This window comes from Eublepharis macularius, chromosome 1 (genome assembly GCF_028583425.1).
Source record: "Eublepharis macularius isolate TG4126 chromosome 1, MPM_Emac_v1.0, whole genome shotgun sequence".
Lineage (NCBI taxonomy): Eukaryota > Metazoa > Chordata > Lepidosauria > Squamata > Eublepharidae > Eublepharis > Eublepharis macularius.
This window is the reverse complement of record NC_072790.1, coordinates 218,844,929-218,864,846: the sequence shown is the minus strand read 5'-3', so window position 1 is coordinate 218,864,846 and position 19,918 is coordinate 218,844,929. Positions and strand designations below refer to the sequence as shown.

The 19,918-nt window shown below is 44.4% G+C and overlaps 1 protein-coding gene across 1 annotated transcript in view; it reads left to right on the top strand.

The window, feature by feature from the left end:
• Nucleotides 1-19,918, top strand: part of MTMR9 (myotubularin related protein 9) — a 37,060-nt gene that overhangs the window by 2,038 nt on the left and 15,104 nt on the right. Inside the window, exons 3-6 of the mRNA XM_054988000.1 lie at nt 13,363-13,471; nt 15,179-15,304; nt 16,899-17,072; nt 18,601-18,818. Coding sequence (XP_054843975.1) covers nt 13,363-13,471; nt 15,179-15,304; nt 16,899-17,072; nt 18,601-18,818 — 627 coding nt within the window. The remainder of the gene's footprint in view (nt 1-13,362; nt 13,472-15,178; nt 15,305-16,898; nt 17,073-18,600; nt 18,819-19,918) is intronic.

Below are 19,918 nucleotides of genomic sequence, written 5' to 3'. Positions count from 1 at the left end.
TTGCTGCCTGTTTGTGTTGGAAAAAACTTCATCTGTTGACAGCCTGTTCTGTTGTCAGGCACAGTTTCTGATATAACTTGCTTATCTTAGTTTTGAAGATGGTATCTTGTTTCCTCCCCCCGCCCCGCCCCCCCCCCCCCCGATATTGCACACTCTGGATTGATAAGAGACTAAGGATTTTAATGTTGACTGAAACCTAAGAGTAATCTAATTTCCAAGATCAGCCAGCCAAATCCCTTGGGTGCTCACAAGCAGGGCATCGTTGTCTTCTGCCCCTAATATTTTGAATAAATAAAATATTTCCTGTGGACTTGAATGCTCCACTTAGCTGTCATGGCTAACATCCTTTCACAAATTAGTCTGTTTTTTAAAGACTAGTAGTCATCTGCACGTCTTGTGACAATCATTTTGAGTTAATAATGTGCTGAATGAAGAAATACTTTCTTTTGTCCTGAATCTGTAAGAACATCATTCCTGTGGCTGGGTCCTGTGTTGGCAAAAGTGTTGATAACTGATCCCTCCTTGGTTCCATGAATTCCCCCAATTATTTCAAGCCCCAAGTAAGCATGGGTGCGGCATTTAATTTGTGGGGGTTAAGAAGAATTATTTTGCTTTGGATAACTTTGTAGAAGAACCTGCCGAGATTTCAATTTGTTCCTAGCATCCTACTCGCTCACACACATTTCTTTCATCCCTGCTGAAGAACAGCAAGCAGTTTGAAACTGTTGAAATAGGACAATAAGTCTGTTTACAATCATGCCACACCATTTTGCAATTTCCTTGAGTGGGAATAAGATGAGGAAATGGCAGTAGAGTGCTGTCCTTCTTGTAACGACATCAACTGGCTATGTTGGTAGCTCTGTTAAAAGGGTCTTGCAGGGAACTGTTGTCAAGATGAACAAAAGTAGGTAGAAGGGACTGTAAACTAGTGGTTAGAGTACTGTACTAAGATTGGGGGTAGCTCACTGGGTAACCTTTAGGCTAGTCTCTCTCTCTCTCTCTCTGTTTAACATACCTCACAAAGTTGTTAGGAGAGTAAAATGCAAAGCAGGAAATTGCGAATGATGCTTTGAGCTCCTTTAGAGGAAGGGAGAAATAAAAATGTGACTGTGCTGAAAGGTGGTTTGAAGGATTGTGTTAAAAAGCAAATTGTTATATCTTTAGTTAATTGGTTCCATTTCTGGCTCATCCCTTCTCATTGACGTGAAGTAGATCATTGTAAATAAATAACCAATTAAATTAAATATATTTAATCCTGGCCATTGAATGACAATCTGAGGAGGAGAGTAGGGTTTGTTTCCCCTTACAGTTTCTCTGGTAAGTTTTTGGCCTTGAGGGACCTCTAGGAGAAGCCAAAGATGTGGGGTAGTTACTTTTGTTCCTGGTGCACATATGGTGCTGTTGGGAAGGTGCTGTCATTGGATTGTGAGGATATAAAGCAATGGTCTTCAACCTCTTTGAGCCTGGAATTCTGACACAGGGTGTTGGACAAAACTACAAAATGACTGTTGAAGGAGGCATGGCCAACCACAAAATGGCCATGGGAGGCAGAGCAACAGACAGACACACAGAGGAAGTTCAAATGTAGGGGAGAAGAGAGGTAATTTTAAAAAATTCACGGGGAAAAAGGAGTGTGAAAGAACAAAACCCAACACTATAGTGGCAGCTGTCTTTGAAACAATTTTATTTTAATCTGCACAGCTAATCAGATCTTCAAGAGCTAATCAGAAATCCTGGTGAGCAAGAGCCTCTCCTAGACACATCCATTTTCTAAAAATGATGGGTGCCAAGAAAAGTAGCTGCTGCTGTTCCCTAGCCTGTAGAAGCATTCCTCTGAGCATGTCCAAAGTGCAAACCAAAAACAACACTGGGTGTATGTTTGCACTGTGATCGTTTCCTGTGTATACTGGGATCCTGTGGGGTGGGGTGTCTTCCTGGTTATCCAGGCGGAAACCACAACGTACAAAGGAGAGAAAAATCTTATAACTCCTGTGTTACGATTCACTCTTATGGGAATTTAGCATTGCCTGACCAACTTCAAAAGAACCACTTAGACAACTATTGAGTTTCCAAATTTGGTGGTGCACATTAAGAAGGAAAGTTGAGCATCACAAGTGCCGGGATAGGAAGCAGGGCACCGGACTCTTTGAAAGTGACGCGTGCAAGAGAGAGACATGCACAGGCCAAACATAAAGAACCACTAAAGAAATCAAAACTCATGTGCAATAGAAAATGAGTTAAGAGTAAAGTAGAAAAGTAAGTTCAGGAAAGAAAATTCTAAAGAGAGCCGAGCAAAAGATACAAAAGGGCACGTACAAAGAGGCACAGACAACCCAAGGAAGAACAGAGTGAGCCAAGCAAGCTTCAGAGTGTTAGCCTACAAAGAACCTGTAAGCCCCTAAAGGAATTAAGAAAATATTCCTAGGATGAAGAGAGTGTCAGCCCACAAAGAGCAATTCTTTCAGGGTTACCTTTATATCCTTACAGTTAGTATGCAATGTAAACTTGGCTAATTAATATGGACACGTGGTACATCTATATTCTAATTGGTCACCTTCACTTAATTTGGATTGAGATTGGAAGTAGCCATGTGTAATATGTAGCAGGTAGGTTCAGATGCTTTGATTTATGATGCCTACTGCTTATAGACAAGAAGTCGGTATACCTGGGGAGAGGTGTTTGAAGTCCCTTGCGTGTGCAGCTTTTTACATAATAACACTGAGGTGTTGAAAGGATACAGTAACTTCAGAAAGCCTTTTAAATGCAGGACTTATATCTTGATTTCCTTGGGAAACTAGAAGGATTAAATCCACATAATATACATACATAGGGTTTCTTTGTGATGCTATTGAGTTTGCTGCTGGTGCCTGTCTATAAAGTCTAATGTATAAAAGCAATAATTGTGAAAAATTCTCTTTTCCTCTGGTTTGACTCAGGATGAGTTAATTATCCTTTTTATCAATAGCTATGACAAAGCATGGTAAACTTTGACCCTCTAAATCAAAGTAGAATTCCCCATTCACCTTAGAAGCAATAACATGAAAACTCTTTAGGTTTTATATAAAATATCTACCTAAAAATGCCAGATTAATCTTTGTGCCCTTATGTGAGATGTGCTTAGATGAAAGGGATGGTAGTTAGACCAAGTATGTGGCTGCATCATTGTTAAATCTTTTTTCTGTTGTGCTGGCAAAAGCAGATGGGGTTAGAAGCGGTTTCCCTTCTCTCACCTGCCTCCCGTGTTGTATTCCTCCGTGGACCATCATGGTATTCTGAGTGGAGGGAGTTGTTGCAAACATGCCGTTTTCCCCTTTCTCCCCTGTACGTATTGGTTGGCTACGCTATCCCCCGGGAGTATCAGCTCTGGAGCTACTAGATATAAATATGATTCACATGCACAATCATCAGAGTGTAAATAAAATGGCAGGTATGATATTATAGCGCCATGGTGCCCATGGGCACCATGTTGGGCACCTCTGATATAAAGAAGGTACTGTAGAAAGCCGTGAAAGGCTTTATGAGTTGCAACATCAGCACCTTGAATGGGGCCCAGAAGATGACAGGGAGTGAGCCGTAACTTAGTGACAGAATGCATACTTTGTGAACAAAAGATCCAGGTTCATAGCTCAATGGTACATGCAAAGCAGGAATACCACAGGGCCTTAGTTTCACAGCTCAGTGGTCAAGTAAATGCTTTTCTGCCGTCATGGGGTTGTGCTTGTGCCAGACTTGGATCTGAAAGAGCCATGTTTAAATCCCCTCTGACCAAGGAAAGTTTCTGGGTGACCTTGGGCTAGTCCACCTAACCCACCTCACAAGGTAGTTATTGAGGAGAAAACAGACGATGGGAGAATGATGTAGGAAGCTGCTTTGGGTCCCTGCTGGGAAGAAAAGCAGGCTACGAATAGCCAAATAAATTTTTAATAAATTAGACATTGGTCCCTTTAAATAGTGATGTCTTAATTTCCTGAAGGGGCTAGGGAGGAGGATTTACTGGTAGGGAAGGGTATTGGAGAGATTTTGTGATACAATTTTAAGAAATCTTGCATAACAGCAAAAAGTGTCTTGTTGGCCTGACAGTCCATAGTATGATCCCCAGAGCCCAGGCTGACCTCATCCACATTTGCTGATGTGCTGTGTCTGGACCACTCCCTCACCATGGAAACCGGTCCTGCAGCTCTAGTTCTTCCTAGTCTGTTTGCTGCTTCATCTGGCTTAAAATGATCATAGCCATTATCTGCTTTGCTGTTTATTCCACTTTCTCTTCATCTTACCCATTAAATTCGGAGGGGATCAGTGTCTGTCTCTTGACTCCTTTATCTAGCGTTCCTTTATTTTACTTGTATGTTTATCTCCTACTTTTCAGACAGTCAGCTTTGCCTGAAGCAGCTTGCATTAACAATGGGAAGCATATATTAGCATCTTCTCTTGCATGCATCCTGAGGAACAGTTATAGAGTTCAGCACAATCTCTTCCTTTTTCTTTGTCTCCCAATTGTGTGTCTCTTTCTTTTCTACATTATAGTAGCATGTTCCTAACCGTTATCGTTTTGGTGAAAAGGTTAGACATGTCAATCGTGTGTTGTGAACATCAGAAATATAAAGTTTACAGAAATTTTGAAGCCATGAAAAGAATTTTTTTCCCCTAGGGGTTTTTCCCCTTTGGGGAAAACCAGATTTTTTTGGAAAAATTGAATTATATGCAGTATTTTCATATCAAAGCTAAACTTTCTGACTGAACAACATGTGTCATTTATAACTTAGCATATAAAAGGATTACACCCTCATGGTTAGAACGATACCACCTAATTAAGTCATTTGTACTTCCAGAATTACTCTTTTTTTTTAGGGCAATACCGTTAACAATTCCACAAAAGAAAATTAAATCATGGCAACAATTATTAAACCAATTCTTATGGGGGAAGAAACATCCAAGAATAGCCTTTAAAACTCTTAAGCTAAGAAAACAGCAAGGAGGCTTTAAATACCCTGATCTAGAACTCTATCTGATAGCCACCAGACTATTCAATACATTACAAATTTTAATTACAGCAAATAAGACTGACTGGATCGCAATCTTGGAGTCAGAACTTAAACATTGCAATATACAAAATATGTTTTGGAACACAAAAAAAGATCGACCCCACAAAATAAATAACCCTTTTCTAGAATCAATAATCAATACCTGGGATCGTACAAGATTCACTGTCCGTCTTCTGTGCAGCCCCACATGGGACTGCGCCTGCGCAGGCCTGCCGACCGGATTTTTCTTTTCTAGCAAACGTCCACTAGGGGGCGCACGTCCGACCCAATGCGCATGCGCGGCCGTTTCCCGCCCGAGCGACATTGGGCGACGTCGCCCCCTTTCCCCTCAGTTTCTTCTTTGCCGCCGACCGGTAAAGACCTAGCTGTCCGCTTTTCTGAGGAAACTTTTTTCTGAGGAAACTTTTTCTAGTGAAGATGTCTGAGAAGTCGCTTTTTAAGCGTTGTTCCACCTGTGCCACAAAGATGACGAGGACGGATGGTCACTCTGTGTGCCTCGAGTGCCTGGGAGAAGGGCACATCGTCGGTAAATGTGAGCACTGCCAACGGTTCACCCTGAAGGCGAGGGCTGAGAGGGCGAATAGGCTGAACGCCCTGTTGTGGAGAAGGGCGATGCGGGCGTCGGGGGCTCCGGGTACCCCGGAGGGAACTCCACCGGCTGGTGGGACGGTTGACACCCCCCCTGAGACGGAATCTGTCCGAAGGGCCGCTTCCACTTCGCGTTCCCGCTCGCCGGATCGCCGCCAAGCCCAACACCCGACCCCGGATCCGAAGGAGGCTGCGAGTTCCGTGTCGGGTCGCAAGCATTCCATGACCCCGGATCCGAAGGAGGCTGCGAGTTCCGCGTCGGGTCGCAAGCGCTCCACTCCGCAGTTGGATCCGACTCGGAAGCGGCACCGTTCCAGGTCCCCGTCGAGGTCGGAACCGACCGCCACATCGGCTCCGAAGGTGCCGAGGACTTCATCGGATCCGAACATCCCGGCTGGGTCGGTTCCCAAACCGTCGGATCCGACTCCGACGGCATCGACTCCGAAGCCCACTGAATCGGCTCGCGCTGGTCTTGGTTCGAGGACGAGCTCTCGATCGGAACCGAAGGCTTCGGATCCGTTACCCACGTCACCAACCCCGGTTGACCGGAACCGAAGCTCCGATCCGACTTCAGCCTCCAAGGGCGAAAAGAAGTCGAAAAAGAAATCTAAACACCAACAGTCGACGTCGGTCCAGACGGATGAGGTCCTCTGGGAGAAGCCCTCGACCCCGTCACCGCACCTGTCCTCTCCGCTGCACCACTCCACTGATGACGATGGTGGTCTGCCCGACGCTCCACCTAGGGCTGCCGAGACGTGGCATGCCGATGACTATATGGGAAGGGAGGACCGGCCTTATTGCCTTCCTCGGAGTGGCTATGATAGAGAGGGCTCCCTGTATGCCAGTTCTCCTTCGTTTGGCAGGGAGTATTGGGGTGACGCTCGCAGTGAGTTCTCCCACTATGATTCCCCCAGGCATGTCTCGCCTTATCACCGTGTGGAACCTTCTCAGGGCCCGAGTCCCAGCCCACCATCTGACCCGTCGCCAGATGACATCATCATTGGGACTGGTCGTGTGTCACCCTCGGAGGACTACAGGCTCTATTCTGAGCAGATGGTCAGAATGGCCCGTTCTCTCGACATCGAGATATCTGCTGTGGATCCTAAGCCAAAGGACAAGATTTTACAATATGTCCAGTCCGGGAATCCTCCAACTATTGCTTTCCCATTCACCGAGGGCCTGGTGGAGATCGTTCACGACATCTGCGAGAAGCCGGCCTCTGTGTATCCAACATCCCACAAACTGGAGGCCCTGTACAAGACACGGGATGACGGTTGTGCATACCTCTTTGCACACCCACCTCCTTCTTCCCTCATTACGGAGGAAATGCAGACCCGTCAACGCCAGGGGTCTTATGTGGTGCCCATTGACAAGGAAAGCAGGAAGCTCGATTCATTGGGCAAGAAATTGTACTCCTCTGCTGCCTTGACGCTGAAGATCTCCAACTATTCAGCCATCATGGGAGCATATCAAATTTTCCTTTGGAACTGCATGGCGGCCTTTATGGAAAAGCTCCCTGCAGACCAGAGGGTGTTGGCAAAGGTGGTTCTTGATGAAGCCTTGCGCCTTTCTCGTCAACAGATAAATGCTGGCCGTGACACCGTTGACACCTCTGCCAGAACATTGGCCTCTTCCATCGTCCTCCGCAGGCATTCGTGGCTCCGCACGACTGCTCTACCCATCGAGACGCGGAATAAGGTGGAGAATCTGCCCTTTGAGGGTCCATCCCTGTTCTCATCCAAGACGGATGACTACCTCTCCCAAAAACGCAAAGATCGGCTGACAGCCCGTTCCTACGGCATCCTCCCAGCCAGACCATCTACCGAAAATCGGTTCCAGTATCACCCTTCACAGGGCTATCGTGGTCGGCAACAGCGATACCAGCCGTATCCCCGTTATGGGTCCTACAGGCAATTCCAGCAGCCTGCAAGTTCCTTTCAGCGCCGGAGGCCTAGCTACTGCCCTCGTCGCGGTCAACAAGCCCACGATGCCAAAGAGTCAGCAACTCAGCCAAAGCAGTTCTGACTAGAATTCGAACAGTCTGTTGTGTTTGGAAACAGATTGGTTCAGTTTGCCTCTGCATGGGCAGAAATTACATCTGATAGTTGGGTTCTTAATATCGTTAAAGTTGGCTATAAAATTCAGTTTGATGTTTACCCAGTGTTGTCTCTTCCTGACCTCTCAGTGCAATCCTCTTCTGATAACTTACAGGCTGAGGTTGTGGCACTACTAGAAAAGGGGGCTGTGCGGGAGGTGCTCCCTCAGGACCCCCTCTTAGGTTTTTACTCCAGGATGTTCCTGGTGGACAAAAAGGATGGAGGAGTGAGACCCATTTTAGACCTTCGGGAACTGAATAAATTCGTTCTCCTCAAGCGGTTCAGAATGCTTACCCTGAACACAGTCCTCCAGTTAATGCCCGAGGACATGTGGTTCGCTGTCCTGGACCTCAAGGATGCATACTTTCATATTGCCATCCATCCTGATCATTGGAAGTACCTTAGGTTTCTTTGTAACAATAAGGCCTACCATTACCAAGTGCTTCCCTTTGGTCTCTCAACAGCCCCACGAGTTTTTTCTAAGTGTATGGCTGTGGTAGTGGCTTATTTGAGGGAACGGGGTTGTACCATCTATCCCTACCTTGATGATTGGCTCCTAGCAGCACCCTCTGCTAATGCACTCCTGGCCCAGATCCATACGGTTATGTTCACCTGCTCCAGATTAGGACTTTTGGTTAACTTACAAAAGTCTAACCTTACCCCGTCCAGACGGATACTGTTTATCGGTATGGAACTGGACGGTGGCGTGAACAGAGGTTTTCTGCCCAGAGAGCGTGCTTTAAAGATTAGCAGGATGGTGAACCTTTTTTCTAAGTGCAGGTTCCAATCCGTGACTGCGATCCAGAGGCTCCTGGGCCTCATGGCCTCCTCTACAGCTGTCACCCCTATGGCCCGGTTGCACATGCGACCTCTCCAGCTGTGGTTCCTGTCGGTTCATGATTTTGAACACGAGTCCCAGAGTAAACGATATTCCATCCCCAGAGGGATTATCCGGGCCTTACGATGGTGGCTTGATGAGACTAACCTCCTTGGGGGTGTTGCGTTTGGGTCCATCCAGACCGAGATCACAATCTCGACTGATGCCTCCACAGTAGGATGGGGAGCCCAGTGTGGTGCCCTGAGGGCACATGGGATTTGGTCGGAGCAGGAAAGGAGAGATCATATTAACCTGCTAGAATTGAGAGCGGTCCGTTATGCCCTTATCGCATTCGCAGACACGCTGCAGCAGAAAGCGGTTCAGGTGCTCACAGACAATTGCACCATGATGTTCTACCTGAACAAGCAAGGGGGCACTACATCCAAGGCCCTCTGCGACGAGGCCGTTCAGATCTGGAACTGGGCCGTGGACAGAGGCGTGTTCCTTCAGGCGGTCCATATTCCCGGCACCACCAATGTCATCGCAGACAAACTGAGTCGGATGCGATTTGACAGCTACGAATGGACCGTAGCAGACAATTACCTGAGCTCCATCTTTTCGGACTGGGGGTTCCCAGACGTAGACCTTTTTGCGACGGAGGCCAACAAAAAGGCCCCGCAATTCTGCTCCAGGGGAGGGCTAGGTCACCGCTCCCTGGGGGACGCGTTCCAGATACGCTGGACAGGGCACCTGTTTTATGCCTTCCCTCCGTTCCCACTGCTGTCTCGGGTCGTCAGCAAAATCCAGAGGGATGGGCCGCACTTAATTCTGGTGGCCCCCTTCTGGCCCAGACAAGCATGGTTCCAACATGTCATGCAGCTTTCGCAGGGGTCATATTATCGGTTCGCACTGAACCCGGACCTTCTGTCCGACAAAGGGGTTTGGTATCACGACCTACCCAAACTCAACCTTACTGCTTGGCACATTCGGGCACGGAGGGGATGTCTGACAGGGTAGCTGAAATTTTGCTGAATGCCCGTAGGGACACCACTCGCAGGTCATACGCAGCTAAATGGAAGCGTTTTGAGGCCTGGGCTGCTGACACCGCAGTTAATGTTTGGGATTGCCAGTTGTCTTTTATTTTTGAGTTCCTCCTGTCCCTAAAGGATGGGGGACTCTCTAATTCCTCTATTAAAGTTTATTTGGCTGCCATTTCAGCCTTCCACCCTAAAATAGATGGGAAGACGGTGTTCTCCCACAGTTTGTCGAAGTCTTTTTTGAAGGGGTTGTATAATATGTTTCCACAAGTCAAGGAAATTGTTCCCCAATGGTCACTGCAGGTAGTGCTGACGGGACTTATGAAATCACCCTTCGAACCACTGGCTACCTGTGATTTAAAATGGTTATCCTGTAAAGTGGCCTTCCTGGTTGCCATTACATCTGCTCGCAGAGTTAGCGAGCTTGCTGCCCTGAGGTGGGATGCTCCCTTTTTGAAGGTCCATCAAAATAAGGTGGTGCTGAGACCTGACCTTCGTTTTAGACCCAAAGTGTCCACTCAATTTCACACCTCACAGGACATTGTCCTACCTATCTTTTTTCCTGACCCTTCTGATAACTCTGAAAGGGCTTTACATTCCTTGGATGTGAGAAGGGCTATTTTATTTTACCTCCAACGTACATCACAGTTTAGGAGTGCCAAACAACTGTTTGTGTGCTATTATGGGCCCAGGAAGGGAAAGGCTGCTACAGCCCAGTCAATTTCCCGTTGGGTCACTCAAACGGTTAGAGCCTGCTACTCGCATGCTAAGTTACCTTGCCCTTTGGAAGTAAAAGCTCATTCCACCAGAGCGCAAGCTGCCTCTGCGGCCTTCCTTAGGGGCGTGCCCTTGCATGACATCTGCAGGGCTGCAACGTGGTCGTCTTCGGACACGTTCGCTAATCATTACGCACTAGATGTGTGGGAAAGGAAAGAGGCTGCTGTGGGTCAAGCAGTGCTTCAGTCTCTTTTTCAGTGAGAACACATGCCCGCCTCCTGGGTAAGTGGCTTGTGAGTCTCCCATGTGGGGCTGCACAGAAGACGGACAGTGAAAACAGAGTTGCGCTTACCGTAACTACTGTTCATTGACGTCTTCTGTGCAGACACACAACCCTCCCTCCTACCCCGCTGTGTTCTTCCAGATAATGTGAAGGCATTCGGCGGCAAAGGAGAAACTGAGGGGAAAGGGGGCGACGTCGCCCAATGTCGCTCGGGCGGGAAACGGCCGCGCATGCGCATTGGGTCGGACGTGCGCCCCCTAGTGGACGTTTGCTAGAAAAGAAAAATCCGGTCGGCAGGCCTGCGCAGGCGCAGTCCCATGTGGGGCTGCACAGAAGACGTCAATGAACAGTAGTTACGGTAAGCGCAACTCTGTTTTCAAACTTATACCACAATTCTCAAGATTTTCTTCTTTTATAGAACAGCATTGGTTCCCTCCAGGGCAAACTAAAGCCTTTAAAAATATATGGCTCCAAGCAAATATGATCCGCATAATTGATATAACAACAACAAAGGGAATCATAAACAAAATAGAATTAGAACAAAAAATAAAACACAAGATTCACTGGTTTACCTATTTTCAACTCTCAAACATGCTACAACAAATAAAAATACAAGAATTACTTAAAAAGAACGCAACCGATTTTGAACTCCTACTTGATACCAAATCACTCAAACAAAAGGGATTAATTTCTAAACTATACAACATCCTTTTATCTCTCAACCAAATTAAAACTCTAAAATGCCAAACAAATTGGCACTTAGATTGCACCATAGAGCTAACACCTGAACAATGGAGAGAAATATGGACTGCAAACATTCTAAAACCTAAGACAGTTACCTCCCAAATCCAAAATTACAAAATCATTCACAGATGGCACATAACACCAAGAAAACTCTCACTAATAACTAAAACAAATCCTCCGCTCTGCTGGAAAGAGTGTGGAAATATAGGAACGTTTAAACATTGCTGGTGGGAATGCCCCCGAATAGAACCTTTTTGGAATGATATATTATGTTATATAAAAGAAATAATGGGCTACAAAATCCCCCTTGATCCAAAGATCATATTCTTGAATGTATGGGATACTTTCGAAATTCCACAAATAAGAAAAGATCTAATTAGCAACCTTTTGGTTCTAGCTAAGAACTTGCTAGCTTTACATTGGAAATCAAAGACGGTTCCCACAGCAGAAAAATGGTTAGAAAAAATATGGGACCACTATATACAAGAAAAAATACATGACGAATTATACCAGAGTGAACACTATTTGAAAGAAACTGATTTTATTGCAAAATGGTTACCATTCATTGAATTCATTTCCAATACAAATCACTCTCCACCTAAGCATTTACTTTTTGTTACTCAGATTTGAAGCAACAACTATCAAATAATTGAAAAAAAAATGCTAGTTGTCTTTGTTTTAACTATATTGGCATGACGTTTATTATCTAATTTCCTTATTCCTGTATAAAAACTAAAGCATTTCACAAATTTCACATCTATGCATATAATTGTATATAGTTCACTAAGACTTTGTTGTTGTTCTATTTTACTTCTGTACATTGTTTTTGTTTGTTTGTTTGGTTTTTTTAAAAAAATAAAAAAATTGTTAAATAAAAAAAACTTAGCATATAAAATTGTAGTATTTGGCATATTTATGGAATAAAAAAATATAAATGCCTTCAATTTCTATAAGAAATATGGCAAATATACCCTCTACCTCCTCTCCTTGTATCTTAATTTTTGCTATCTGAAAGATAGGAAAAAAGAAAAGTCAAAGGTAGAAAATACCTATTTCATAGGAGGCTTTTTTTCTGTGCTCCCTAAACTTTCCCAGTTTTTCAGTCAGAAAAATGTGAAAAATGGCTGGAGGAGGAGGAGTTTTCCTGTTATTTGCCCCCACTCAGGCCTTCACATCTCTAGAGGAGGTAAAGAAATCATAGGCATTGAGGGAAGCTGCAGGATGGACTTTCATTGTCCTGTATGGCTCCTTATATTTCCAGATGGTAACTTATCTTTCTCTTTTGTCCCTTGTACATTTCCCCCTCCTTGGTGTTTTGAGCCCCATTCCTGCCAACTGTGCTGCAGCATAGGAAATAAGCCTAACTAAGAGGTCATTGGTGGGGAGTAAGGAGGTCTGTGGCATTTGCAGTAGTGAATTGATGTGTTACAAGAAGTGTTAAGCACCTTCCCTATCTTTCTGTCCTACACATGTGCCTTCCCCCTCTCCTTTTGTGTTATCTTTGAGAACTTCTATTCCACTGTTCCTCTTAAGAGCTGAGGGCAACCTAACATTCCACTGTTCCTCACTACAATCTTGTAAGGTAGGCTAAGCTGAGAGAGACATAGCACCAGCCAGGGTCACTCAGGGCCAAGCTACAAGTGACGAATGACACTTGAACGACAAGTGGATTGAGTGGAGGGCAAGTGAACAGGGAGAAATACACTTGCCATTCAAGTGTCATTTTGTCACTTGTAGCTTGGCCCTCAGTGAGCTTCACAGGACAGTGATAATTCAATCCCAGCTCTCCTCAGTCCTAGTCCAGCACTCTATCCATATTTGCTAAAGTTACTCAAAGCTCCTCCCTTTGTTTAGTGTTTGTTTTAGTGTTAATGAAGGGTTTTGTCCAGCTAAATTGTGAAGCATTGTCTATTCCCCCCCCCCATCACTTCACATTCCCTACTGAATGCAATGAGAGTCTGTAAATGGCTGAGTTTGGAGGCTTCCAGAGCTGCTGCTTTATCCTCCTCTTGAATGTTCCTGCCTTTTATCGTTGCAGGTTTCTTGGCTCCTTGGGCACCATCATTATCAAATGCAAAGACCTGCGGATTATTCAGCTTGACATTCCTGGCATGGAGGAGTCTCTGAACATAGCTAGCTCCATTGAGGTAAGATGGTCTGCAGGAGCTGGCAGAGTGGGCCAAAGGTCTTGTTCCTCCTGATGGAGTTTTTGGAGGTTAGCGTGGTGCCTGGTTCCTGGGTGAGATAGATGTGGAAGGGGAAGCTTGACCAAGAATGGAGCCAAGCATTGCTGTTCCTTCTCTTGTTTCTTAAAATGTGTTTTGTGTGTATGTATAATTGATATATTCCGTATTAACAAATACAAGTTCCCTTGCTCCAAAAGGTAGTTTTATATGTGATAGGCTGAAACCTAGTCCTGCTGAGCAGTCAGGTAGTTAGGCAGTGGTCAGATTTGTTGGTTTTCTAACATTAAATGTTAAGATTATTGAACTGCTTTGTATTGGAGGTGTTTCTGTAAACCATCTTGGATTCACTGTGGAGTGCCAAACGGTAGCACAGAAGTGGGTCGATAAATAAAGTACAAAATATGCACGGCAACTCAAAAACAGTAGTCATCAGAAATCTAAAAAGACACATAGCAGTAAAAATTAAACTTAATAAAACTTGTAACCACTAAGAATAGCAAGAATAATGAATCAGCAGTAAGACAACTTGGGTGGGGGGACTAAGATGAACCAATAGCACAAATTGAAAACAGCATCAAATCAAGAGGACTTTAGCTTTTGGAAAACTAGGAACACTGAAGCCCGAGAAATACAAAATTCCCTGCCCCTTGGCAGTCAGAAGGCCACAGCTGAGAAAGCTCTGTCCGTTTACCCACCAGCCTTACTCTAACCAATGAAGGCATAAAGGGCAGAGTACTGGAAACTGATCTCACAGTTTGGGCAGGCCCATGTGAGTGGAGGAAGTACTTCAGATGTCCTGATGCAAAGCTATCTAGGACTTTAAAGGTCAGATTAGGACTTTGATTTGGGCCTGGAGAGAGTGTGGTACCAATGCCTTTGTGCCAAGGTGGGTGTTACAGAGTCCCTGTGGTGGGTTCCAGTTCACACAGCCATGCTCAGGACCAACATAAGGTTCCTGTCATTCCTCACAGGCAGTCTTACATAGAGTGCATTCTAGCCATCTAATCTAGATGATAAGGGAATATGCTTCCTAGAGATTTTCATCGGGCACAATCTCTCCGTTCATCTTTTTCAAACAGCAAAATAAAATAGTTTTATCTGCCTAAGCGTTTGATTGCTTCTTCCTTTTTAACTACAGCTGCTTACAATCTACTGCATTAGGGTGGTGATAACTTCTGTGTATATTCCAGAAATATATAACATATTTTCAAAGATGTTTAATTTGGGGCAGAATAGGTGTGTTGTAATGTTTCTAGTGTAATAAAGTGTGAGATGTATACATGCTGCTAGTCCTCTTGCAAACTGTCTGAGACCATTTCTGCCCAAATAATACACTTGTATCTACATCTCATATAGCAAAGTAAGATAGGTGTTTTAAGGTAGCATAAGGCACAGCAGTAAGCAGCATGCTCTTTCTCTCTCTCTTAACAGAACATAACAGAAATTTTATATCTCTAGTGTGCATGCACAGTATCTTAAGAGAACACAGCTGCTAGGAGGTGTGTGTGTGTTGATGGTCATTGTGACCAGTAAACAATTATGGAAACAACAGTAGTAATAGATTAAGAAGTGAAGATGAAGCAGAGCTTTAGAATGCCTGTTGTGGCTTATTGGCCTCTTGGGAAAAAAGGAGCATTCAGTAAACAATGTGCATCTTTCTCCTTGCAGGCACTGTCCACTCTAGATTCCATCACCCTGATATATCCTTTCTTTTACCGGCCCATGTTTGAAGTCATTGAAGACGGCTGGCACTCCTTCTTGCCTGAACAAGAATTTGAGCTTCTCAGTTCAGTAGTAAGTCCTACTTGAAATAGGTGTGTGCATGTGTATTAGCAAGATTTTTTTTGTCATTGTGCTATTTTGTTGGATGTGAATGAATTGTAAGCCACCTTGTCTCCTGCTTTGCAGGAGAAAGGGTGGAAGCAATTAATAAACACATGTGCACCTCCCTATTCAGCTAACAAGGTCTTGAAGAAAGGAACCTGAAGCATCAAGTGAAAACTCATGGTTTGAGAGAGAGGGCAGTTCTCGGTGGGAGGGGGGGAGGGTCAGCTTTGGGACCAATTCCTCAAGAAGGCCTGGATAGGTAACCTCATTGGTAGAATGAAGGTGAAGTATATGGACTTGTACTCTCCCCAGTGTTTAAAAGGGATGTGCAAGTATTTCAGTATAGAGTCCAGTAGCACCTTTAAGACTAACCAACTTTACAGTAGCACAAGCTTTCGAGAATCAAAGTTCTCTTCGTCAGATGCACAAAGAGAACCATGATTCTTGAAAGCTTATGCTGCAGTAAAGTTGGTTAGTCTTAAAGGTGCTACTGGGCTCTTTTCTATTTTGCTACTACAGACTAGCACGGCTAACCCCTCTGCAAGTATTTCAGACGCGCTATTAGGTTTTTCGCAACAGACAGTGGTTGATGTCGAGCCCCTAGGATGTTCTCGCCTCTGACTTCCAAATGCTATCAGTGTGCTATTGATGGAGGGCTGGAAGCATCCAGGCATCCCTTCCCTGTGCCCAAAGCCAACTGAGGATATCCTCTCTTTGGGAACTTTTTGCCTTGGCCGTTAACATTTGTATTAGATTTTGATTCCCGGGAGTCTTTTGGGAGCCAATGGTGGCTGAAAAGCGAGGCAGGAGGGACCAACAGTTTGTTTACTATTTTGGTTTTTGATTGATTTTTTAAAAAAACTTTTTAATCAACCAAAAATGTGGCCCTAACTCAGCAGGCAACAGGTTTTTATTTTTTAATTATAATTTTTGATACAAGAATAATCGATACATTTAAGAGCTCAGAGAAATGGTTAGTTGCAGAAGCCTTTTGAGAAGGTTCAAAACAATTATGTTTAAGAGGGCATGTTAAAAAAGATTAGAACTGTAATAGATTGAACAACCCAGGAGGGCACCTTTATCATAGGATTGTAGTCTACTGCAATAATTATTTTCGGAATCACCTGCTTTTACTACAGTGCCTTTACCTTATAATCCACATTCTGTATTTTTTGTAGTATACCTGCTTTAAATAGCTTGTTTGCATTGTTCCCTAATTCCGTAAACCTAGTCCTACTGTGTTGTTCATTGGTCATTTTATGTTATTTGATTGCACTGTTTATATCTTTTAATCCACCATAAGTCTTGGTGAGAACGATGATACACAAATAATAATCATATTAATTAAGAAAGGGCATAGTAAGTAGGCACATGTAAAATTGGGGAAAGTAAACAATGTTGAAAAGAAATCTCCATTGGCAGAGTAAGAATCCTGTTTTGGGGAATGTGTGCATCTCAAACTTGATGGCTTAAAATGATATTCATTCTCTTTTATTGATACAGTAGGAAACTATCATCTTGATGGTTATCATATTTTGCTTAATTTTTTTTGTCCCCCCAGACAAATGAATGGAAGCTGAGTCACGTCAACAAAGACTTCTCTGTCTGTCCCTCTTACCCGCCAATTGTCATTGTCCCTAAATCAATTGATGATGAATCTCTTTGTAAAGTTGCCACATTTCGCCATGGTGGACGCTTCCCGGTACTCAGCTATTACCACAAGAAAAATGGGGTGGTGAGTTGATGCTTGAATATATTCCGCACCTAGACACTTGTGCTTTGCTAGGACAAACCCAGATGTAAACATCCGTTTGGAAAATTGTGAGCTCTGGGGAGAGATTAATTTTTTGATGCCATGTAGATAACTTTCAGGGAAGGGTATCATTCCTGCAACTCCTTCCTTTGGGACACTGGCAGCTCTCCCTCTGCTGGTTTTAAGACATTGCTTTTTCAATCATACAAAAAAGAGGGAACATCTCAAGTGCAGTCTTCTGAGTGGGTGTTTCTGAATTTTTCTCTTGTAGCAGTAAAGGGGTACATGTTCCTTTGAATGGATTGTCTGGATAGGTGTGGTGGAAATCCCTAAAGAGACTTTTGTGATTCCACTGCTGCCAACAGAAAACAAGTTTGACAAACTGCGGTGATACTTCATGTAAAAACGAATTTGGTCTTTGCAGCCTGCTCAGTTGTTTCGAAAGCTGTCTCAAGATTGTCGCTTCTCTTTGAACAATTCAAGGATTTTAAAAATGCGTTCACATGAACAAAGTGGAGCAGTATAGATTCTAGCATCCGAGAGAACGAGGTTCATATCTGCACTCTGCCATGGTAGCTTGCTGGGTGACTTTGGGCCCATCACGCTCTCGCACCCTAATCTCCAGCCTTTTTCACATGGGCAATTTGTTCCTCTCTTTTTGAGTGTTTGTTTCTCAAGGATTGGATTTGTTTTGGCCACCGACCTTTCTGCAAGCCACTTTTAATCTTGCTGTGGGTGCCGTCTTTTTTTGTCTGCCTCACCATGAAATAAAGAGGATTACGTGGTAAGCTGTGGATGTCATTGTTGGCATCACCGTTGCCATCACATCACTACCTTCCTTTTGAAAATTTTTGAATATGCCCCATCACATTATTACGTTATGAAAACCAGAGACACTCAGCACTAAGGTGTTAGCAGTGAGGAAAAAACAGAGAAACAAAAGCAAAAGGAAACCCAACATCGTGCACGTCCAGTGTTGGCACAGAGTAATTCGAAACATGGAACTCTTTACCCCAAAAGCATAGATAGCTAATCTTTGAAAAGCTAACAGGGAAGTGTCATAGTGCACACAAATGTACATTCACACAGAAAATAACTGGGGCCAAATAGCCAAGTTAAACCAAAGGCCTCCCTTTACTCAACTAGTGTTTTATCTTTGCTGCTGCCATGTTGGGTTGATGTTCTTATGTCAGAATTAAAAATATAGTCCTTTGGCTACAGAAGTCAGACTAATGTGTGGCTGCTAACATGACTCTGCTGTAGGGCCTGGTGCGGAGAGCCGTCCGCCTCGGGAGCGGAGCGTGGCCTGAAGGGGGCCGCCTCTCACCTCCGGCGAAGCGCGTGTTCGTGGGGTACCCGGTGCTAAATCATTCGTAGATGACCTGATTCTGGGTCGGGGTTTCGTACGTAGCAGAGCAGCTCCCTCGCTGCGATCTATTGAAAGTCAGCCCTCGACACATAAAAAAATAAACAAATAAAAAAAAAAAACATGACTCTGCTATCTTTCCAGGTGATGATGCGCAGTAGCCAGCCACTCACAGGTACCAACGGGAGGCGCTGCAAGGAAGACGAGAAGCTGATCAATGCCACTCTACGGGCAGGGAAGCGTGGCTACATCATCGACACCCGTTCTCTGAACATTGCCCAGCAAGCCCGGGCCAAAGGTGGGGGCTTTGAGCAGGAGGCCCATTATCCACAGTGGAGGAGGATTCACAAATCTATTGAGAGGTGAGTGTGAGAGATGATCTGCTTTTGGGAACGTCATTCCAATTTCTAAGGATCCGAAGTTGCAGTGCACGGAATTGGAAGCTGAAACAAGGTTGCTGAAAGTAAAGCATGTGGTTGTAGATGTAATTACTAACCCACTTTTTATGGACATATCCTAATGAGAGTTGTCTGGAGGGCTGGACTTAGACCCAGGAGACATATATTCAAATCCCTGCTCAGCCACTATTCACCCTAGAACCAATCACACACACACCACTTAACCTTCTTCAAAGAGCTGCTGTGAAGCTAAAATAAGCAGGGGATTAGAGAAAATATATAAGCCATCCTGGGCTGCTTAGAGATAAAAATGTAGTAATCGATCTTGGGGGACATTCTGTGATTAGCCTGCTGAACTCTATGGAAACACCTAAGTGAGAATTGCTTGTTGTTCATGGAAGGAAATTTGGGGATGGTCTAGCCCAAGCACTTGAAAATCAGTAGGTTTTTAGTTGGTGTGCCTTGACATGTTGAATTTGTAAAGCAGATCTTCAAGGTATTACAATCACATTTGGTTTGCGGCTTGTAAATGGCACAGTGCAGTAATCCTAAGGGCATAAGAACTGATCTAGCACTGAGCTCTGTGATGCAGTTCTTAGGTGTCACCATTTAAAAGGCTCTAGTGTTAGCAGGGTTGGAAGAAAATAAAGCTCCTTTCCCAGAGTCTTTGGCAGTCTTTCCATATGCCGTCGATACTGTGTGAAATGCAATGATTCATCATAAAGGTGTTCCATATATTCCTTTAGATTTTACTTTGACAGACCAAAATAATAGGCTTGCTGCTTATTTTTTTATCCCACTTTCTGCTTCATTGCTTAAAATACGTATATACCTGCTTTTCTCCTGGGCTTCCCGGTACTCAGTGTACATAACCACAATATAAAACCCTAACCCCCCCCCCCCCCCAATTAAAGCAACACATTAAAACCAGCTTATTTTCTTACAAGGTGGCCTGCAGAGCACATTCATACACCGCATACACAGTGCTGAATGGAGTTTGGTAGCCTGACTTATGGTGGTTGCAGCAGCCATGAGCAGCAAGGGAATAGGGTATGTGGCAGGCA